General features: G+C 40.9%; 1 protein-coding gene across 1 annotated transcript in view; it reads right to left on the bottom strand.

The window, feature by feature from the left end:
* The window catches only part of LOC104495738 (lipid phosphate phosphatase-related protein type 5), a 26,029-nt gene extending 18,671 nt beyond the window's left edge, over positions 1-7,358 (bottom strand). Inside the window, exons 1-3 of the mRNA XM_010138747.1 lie at positions 7,290-7,358; positions 5,044-5,176; positions 2,680-2,930 (exon numbers count right to left, since the gene is read on the bottom strand). Of these exons, the coding sequence (XP_010137049.1) occupies positions 2,680-2,930; positions 5,044-5,176; positions 7,290-7,358 (453 nt within the window). The remainder of the gene's footprint in view (positions 1-2,679; positions 2,931-5,043; positions 5,177-7,289) is intronic.
* Between the last annotated feature and the right edge of the window lie 358 nt (positions 7,359-7,716).

Here is a 7,716-nt window from a genome sequence, read left to right as displayed (position 1 = left end):
ATACAAGTGTTTGAAAAAGACTGTACTGTCAGCAGGAGGGGAATTCAGAGTTACCATAGCAGCCACCCACTCTCAGAAGAGGGGAAGGAGAAACAAGGAAGACTCAAGAGTTTAGATGAAAAAAGAAGCTATTGTTAACAAGACAATACGCACAGATGTTAGGTGATAAGGACATGGCTGCACTTAAATGGAACGAGATAGGGGAATTACTAGATGAAGTATAAGCTTTGGTTTTAAATGGGCTGATGGTGAAATCATACAAGTCTGACCTCCCCCACTCAGAGAGCAAGGACTCTAGATCAGCTTGTTGTCTGTCTATGTCTTTAAGCTGGTTGCGTTTTGCGCACAGCTGGCTGAAATATCACAACCCCTCCCTCTTCCCCAAATACTTCTGTAAACCAAAAAGAAAGCACATTTTGTATCAGAGTTCATATGCTCATGAAATACTAACTGAGTAATATATGGACGTCTTTATGTCTGTGCTCTCAAATAACTGTTGTACCATGGCTCATACAAAGACTAGGCCACTGTTTAAACTTCCTACTCCAGTGAAGAGTGATGAGAAAATTGTTATTCAGGGCCAACTATCCCGATAAACATCCTGATGGTGTAAGGATAGGAACCCAAATATTGGAACAGTGCATTTTTTTCCTGGCGTGTAATAAACAGTATTATAACCTGCAACCATGCAACAGATTTAAAAAAAAAAAAATAAAATCAAGGACCTAAACTTGCAGGCTACAACTCAGGTAATACATCATAGGAACTCGCTTTATTAGGCAGCCTGTAAGAATTCAGAAATCCTGAGGGCATTTTATAGTGCTCTAGTTAAATGATGACAGTGTCATGCATCATGCAGCGATATTGTCATGACATAAGATATACTAATTTCTGCAGTTACTGCAAGATTATAGTCATGAAACAGATCACAGCAGTTTTAATTTTTGATGTTGCTAACTGTATATTGACCACAGACAGCATAAGGTTTGCATACTCTTGCTCATGCCAAAGTCATCAATATGAGATATTAGACCTTACTAATGTCCACTTTTTGTTTTTAAAATGCATTAGTACTATTTTCCTTTATTCTTTGCAGTAGCTGAACAGCTGGTTTCTGCGAGTTACTGTGACTCATGGCAACAGTGGAAATCCAACTTTACAGATGGCTAAGAAAAATAGGAGCAATTAAAATGAAGAATGCTGAATATTTTCTAAAATTGCTTGTGCCAAATTTAGAGGTATGTTTCAGTGAAGCAAAGCCTTAGATATCTCCCTAAATAAAGACAATACTATTAGGAGTTTCACACTTGCCTCAAGTTAGAATGGAATTTTATTGCTCATCTTTTATTTGCAGGTAACACTTGCCTGCACCAACTGATGATCCACATCTCAGACAGACACTGGTCACAAGGAACTTTCGGTAAACGTAACTGTCAGTGATGCAGATTTTAAGCAACGGGTTCTAAAACCACATCCGGAAGCATGGGGCTGTCACACTGTCTGCGGATAGAGTTGGGATCTTTGCCATGTTGGCAAGTATTAGTTTCCAGATCAATGAGGAATTAAAGTCAGCTCATTAAATATATGCTCAAAAGCAATACATACTCACACACATATCCATACATGCATATATACTCTCACATGCATACACAGACAGGCAGGCCTATACTGTCCAAATACTGAGAAAATTTAAGGGATGACTCCTGCAATGACCACAGAGGCGCACACACATTTGCCTAGTTTCCCACTGACACTATGAGGGCAACCCAGGGCTACAAAGGACTGTGATTACCAGCACAGTCCAGGTAAAAGACTCCCGCAGGCATGTGTTGGGGACAACTTTACCAAGAACAGGATGTGCTTCTGCTTAACTAGAATGATGTGTGCTCCAAACTAAGCCAGGGAGTACTGCACAGAGTTACTTGAGTGAGATTCTTTAGTCTCTCTACCTCTCATCTGCCTCCCCACACTTCTTAATAGCTTCTAGCACAGTTCTGATACCAGGCAATAACACCAGTTTTTATCCCAGCCCTGCTCATCACTCCTAGTATCAGAGTGGAGAGAAGGAAGAAGGACTGGATTGTCTTGTAGCCCACTTCATTGCAGAATAAGAGCCAAACTGGCTTTGCATGAGCACTGAGGTGCCTATAAATACCAATTCTGGTACCCAAAGACATGCACAGATCTCCCAGGAAACCTGCTGAGATCACAAACTTACATATGCCCACTCTTCCGCTTCACCACACCAAAGAATACAGCTGTGTATAGTTCTACTAATCTGTACTGGGTTAAAACATGGAGAGGAACCACTACCAGTCTCAGGCAATCCCTACCCTTATTCTTTACCACCCAACAAAGCCTCCTCTCACATCCTCTGGAAATGGAGAAAAAGTAAACCAAGAACCTGGTCATTCTAAATCTGTAACCCTTCCTGAACTTGCCTTCTCTCAGCACTGCCTTAAGCTTTCAAGGTTCAGAGAACTACATCTGTAACTATCAGAATTACATCTGATGAATTAAATTCTCAAAGGCCTCACAGTAACTCATAGACTGTTTCCACAGACAAAATCAGCCCATAGTTGTCTTATCTTGCCCCCGCCCGTCCTTCCCTCCTCCCTTCACAGCGTGAGCCGTTTGCTCTCACAAATACAGTGACATTAAACAGTACGATATACTTACAGCCAGATACATAGCTGCATATACACTTAGTGCTGCTTCTTTGGATGGGAATGTCTTTCTGGCTTTCATGATAAGGTCTGGATTTCCAGTACAGGCATGTATGCTACTGATGAACTGTGTATACTGTTTACATCCGAGTGCTGTATAGTTGGGTTTACAAAGTGCAAGAAAATGTGGTGCAAGATTCCCTGTTACTACTTGTCCAGCATTTACAAAGATGTCCGTAGCAAACAGTCCAAATGCGTAAATTCCTAAAGAGGGAAAGAAAGAGTTAAATTTCCTTACAATTTCACTCCAGGGCAACATATCACAGTATTCATCACAGTAATATACCAGCTTCTTCCACTTAAGAACATGAAAAACTCTGACACGTATTGCACCCTAGAGATCCTGGCTCAGGTTGGAGAGCTATAGCTACACTAGTAGCCAACTTTTGCACATGTTCACTAAACAGAGGTGACAGAGGCAAATTCTTCACCCTGTAAATCTCCTTGAGAACCAACAAAGTCAGGCCTGGATGGCGAAGCAACTTGGAAAGTTGTAACACATATTGGACAAACATTTTATTTTCCCTTGCAGCTGTAAAGAAGCTGAAGCACTGAGTAATTCGATATTGCCATGCGTGAGTTATCTTCATTTGCCTGCTTCTGAGTACATACCTATGCATGGCACGGTAATCACAGTATCAACACTGCAAGCTAAAGATCTATGTATTTGAGGAACTACTTATGCTAAATTTTTTTTTATCAGACATACCAGCAAAGCATTAAGCACATGTACTTGTTCATTAGAATCGAAATGCACGTAAATGCAGATTTATGTTATTCTGAGGTCCCCTTCTATCCTTCTGGAAGCAGAAAATGAGCTCTAGAAGGAAATGCAAACACAGCACTCTGACTGGCAGGCAAAGCCAACAGGTATGGGGGAGGGTGTATTTCACCTGAGCTACAGATTTCCTCCTCTATTTCCACGAGCAAATCCCTTTACCTTTCCCATACTTCAAATCACTGTGAACATAGCACAAGTTCTGGCAGTTCCCAAATTCATGAGGCACCTTGAGGACTCTGATGATTGCACACCACAGCGGACACAATCCCACAGAAATGTGCGTTTCTAAAGATAAGGTTTTACCTCAGCAAAGCTAGTGGACTGAGGATGATTTCTGGTATCCTGGCTGGTCAGCACTGTCACACTAATGTTAATTCACCCTGAGCTGCTAGGCTCTGGAGAGCAGTGAAGTGTGAGTCGCTGCACGGAAGTGCCCTTTCAGCAAGCCCTGAGGCTGTGCACCACCCCAGCATAGGAGGCCACATCACTCTGTGACCATAATGTAGCGATGCCTCGTGGTAGAACAGTGCAGAGCCCATCGTTTATCCCTTCCCTCAATTTTTTTTTTTTTTCCATGAGCAAGGAGGGTCCACCAAGTGGGAAGGAAACACAGGCACTGACCACACACAGCGCAACTGGAGCAGGAGATGCTCGTGACCATCACTCCCCGCTCCTCTGGAGCTGTGCAAGACAGCGTCATTCTTAATGACTCTTAGCACTGCACTGTGGCAGCAGGCAATCACACACTCAGAAGGCAGGCTCGGCTGTTATACAAACACCACAAATACAGATACAGCTGCAGATCCCTTCCCCCTCACCCCGTGACTGGGGCACGCGGGAGGATTAGCTGCCCCGAGGCTTCGTTTCCCCAGCTGTTTCTCTTAGATACAACCGTGAATGAGAAGCAAACAACAGAATTAAGCTATGGCATCTCTGCATGTATTAAAAAGACATCCGGGAATATTCAACAGACATTTTGAGTGGTGGCACTGCTCCCTCAAAACACATTAACAGTGGACTACGCAGAAAGGATGACATATCTACTAAAGTCAATGGGAGAGTTACAACGGACTTCAGTGGAGCGTGGATTTTGTACGGCTTTCTACTAAAGACTACAATCTCCAGGCTAAGAAAGTACCTGAACAGGGCTTGGCTTCTAACAAAAATTGATATCCCAGTATCTTCAACTTTGGCTGCCATGTGCATGCGTAACCAAAAGAAAACTATCAACCTACAGATATGGTAACAAGGATATCTCCTTTCTTCCCTTCACCCAACTCCAGGCCTGTGGGTTGTTGTTTTGCCCCGTTCTGGTCCCAATTTTTTCTATTTTTACTACTGTTCCTACAATTATTTTCTTATCCAAAATTCCAAGAAACTCCTTTTGCTACCCAAAAGGAGAGAACTCACTGCACCTGAGTTGAGTTAAGACTACACATGAAATGTTGTATGGTTATATGAATATTTTCTCCAGCTCAAAATTAAGACATAATTAATCACTTTCACCATCCAGAAAATGAAAGACTTTGCTCATACCAAGGAATCTGATGGTCCTGCGCACCAGTGGATTTATATAACAACAGTCTCCAGTTAATATCGTTTTTTCTTGGTTTTCAAAATCCTTTGTAGCTAACTGTAGACAAAACACTGCAGTCTCTCCAACGATAATCTTAGGGAAGGAGAAAAAAGGGGAGAGAAATGGTACATCAGATTACAGCAATTAAAATATACTGATATTACAGAGATGACTATCTCATCATAAGGAAACAAAACCAAACCAACACAAAGACAACAAAAGTGAACCAAGGTCTGTACGTTAATCCTCTTATGAAGGAGATATGCCTTATGGCTTGCTTTATTTGCATTGAAAGAGAATAAACTTCTATAACCAGGACTAGGAACTGACAAAACATAACCTAGTTTTCAGAATGAGGGGAAAAGATCTATTAGTTGAAGAACAGATGGCATAATGCACAAGATATGGACCAAAGTAAAGGCCTAATCCTGGAAGATGTTGGAACATTTCAGTTCCCACATGGCTTTCACTGATGCTGAGCTCTTCACAGGGTTGGGCTCTAAATTTTGGACTGTGTGGGAAGGGAAAATAATTCACAACAGAGGTCCTGATCACATCAGAGGTTTGGTTTGTCGAGAGGTATTTTAATGTGAATTAAACCACGCATATTTTCCCAGCGAAGTTTATCAAGCCTGGCTTTAGCTTTGTTCCTCAAGCTTAAAAAAAGTGTCATCGCTGATAATCAATGTTAACCACAGCCTGTTTAACATTCATTACACCAAAACGAATCCAAAATGAATACAGTTCTCATGTCTACAGATCATTTGCATTACAGTTGGAAAAAATAAAATAAAAAACACAAATAAGAAAAGAAAAATACAGATTTTGAATGTAAAATATCCTCTCTAAGATGTCCATTTACCTGTACAGCAAAACATGATCTTTAATTTACTGACATGGTATTGAAACTTGATAGCCAAAGCCAAGCCTTAAGCACATAGCTGTCTAAACCTGTGATACTGAAGCTTTACAGCAGATAGCACAGGTATGATCAAAGAGCAGCGCAGAAGGGTCAAACACTGACCACTGTATTGCAACTTTGATTCACTGTGGGACTTAAAGTCAAGGCTATTTCACTCTTCTATATAAAAAGCAGTAAAACTTATTGATAGGTACATCACACTTCAATAAACCAGATGAAGACCAGCAAATGGAAGTCTTAGTACCACACAAATATAAGAATTAATGCTATCAAATCTGATCCATTGCCTTGGTTTTTCTAAACCTTTGACCTAACAGGAAACTACAAATATTTTCATATACCACAATAGGTCTGAACAGTTCTACACACAGCACTGGTTACAAAAAAAAACCCCAAACCCACAATACCCTATGGGCAATGGCTCATAAGCAGTTTGTTGTCAACAGGAAGAATGCAATTAATGACCGACCTTAGTTATTTGTAGATCTACGCAGATGACTTTGGGCTAAATTGTGACCCACAGAGGAGGAAAGTGCTTCTTAAAAATAACATGGCACAATAACTGCAGTGGCAAGCATATAAAAAGCAAAATCCAGTTTGTCACAGAAACAAACTAGAAGAATTTTTAGATGAAACGGAAATTTCAATACTTGAACTAACAAGTATCCTCTCTCCACTTTGATGCAAGCAAAATTTGCAGCACAATGAAGTACAATTCCTTCATGTTCAATTAATAAATGATCGGTACACACATGAAATGTAGCTCAACCTTGAATTCAAAGTCATCAAAATTATAACAATTAGCCCAACAACCCCTACAGATCTCATTTAAAAAAAAAAAAAAATCATACAAACCCCCTGTTTTAACACAATTCATAAAGGTGAGGATTGAAACTAAGATTTTTATTGTAAGTCACAGTAACTCCCCTTTTTCCTCTGGAAAAAATGAAACATTTAGCACTAGGCAACCCGAACACGGTCAGATTCTGCATTTAACTGATGCAGCTTTTTGCCAAACGCAATAAGTTTCAGTAAAATTATTGCAGATTTCCGAACTCCAGGAAAAATCAGAAACCAGCATGAGGGAAGCATCTGTGATATACAGTGCTCAACCTTTTGCAAGAACACAAAGAGATTGTGCCAGCAAGCTCAAGTCTTCATCTCTGAGCAGAGTCTCTGCATTTGCTGATCTAGGAATACAGTTTTTTTTTCTTTTTTGGTTGGTAGGGAAGCTGGCATTAGCAAACGGCAGAACTGCTCTTTCAAAGGAAAGCAGATCCTCACTTTCAGCAACCTGTCTTCACCAGCTGCATCGAGGTCCTTGCTGCTGGCAACAATTTTTCCTTGTTGCATCTCCTGTCTTTGATGGTGACGTGGATGAAGAGAGCCCTCTGCTCCAAGAATGGCAGAGAGCAGTGTTTAAGTTCTTAGCTGAATGAAAAGACTCTTAGAGGGTGTACGTAGGTGCAAGGGTCAGAACGATGCAGAACTCGGCTAAAGACAGAATTTTGCTACAGTAGGCCTAACACTCTACCCTCGGAAGCGATCAGAGTGGGCTGTACCACTGAGCACAATAGGTATTCATCTCTGTTTCTGTGGCTTTACTTTGACAGAATCCTTCTGGGATTTGGCATTAACTATACGTTTTGTATTTTTCTATACTGGCAGCTCAGCAAAAGCTGTTCTTCCTCCATCCTTCAGCAGAAGCACA

Source organism: Buceros rhinoceros, unplaced genomic scaffold, assembly GCF_000710305.1.
Source record: "Buceros rhinoceros silvestris isolate BGI_N320 unplaced genomic scaffold, ASM71030v1 scaffold986, whole genome shotgun sequence".
Taxonomy (NCBI): Eukaryota; Metazoa; Chordata; class Aves; order Bucerotiformes; family Bucerotidae; genus Buceros; species Buceros rhinoceros.
The sequence above is the reverse complement of the archived record's forward strand: the minus strand, read 5'-3'. Positions and strand labels throughout refer to the sequence as shown.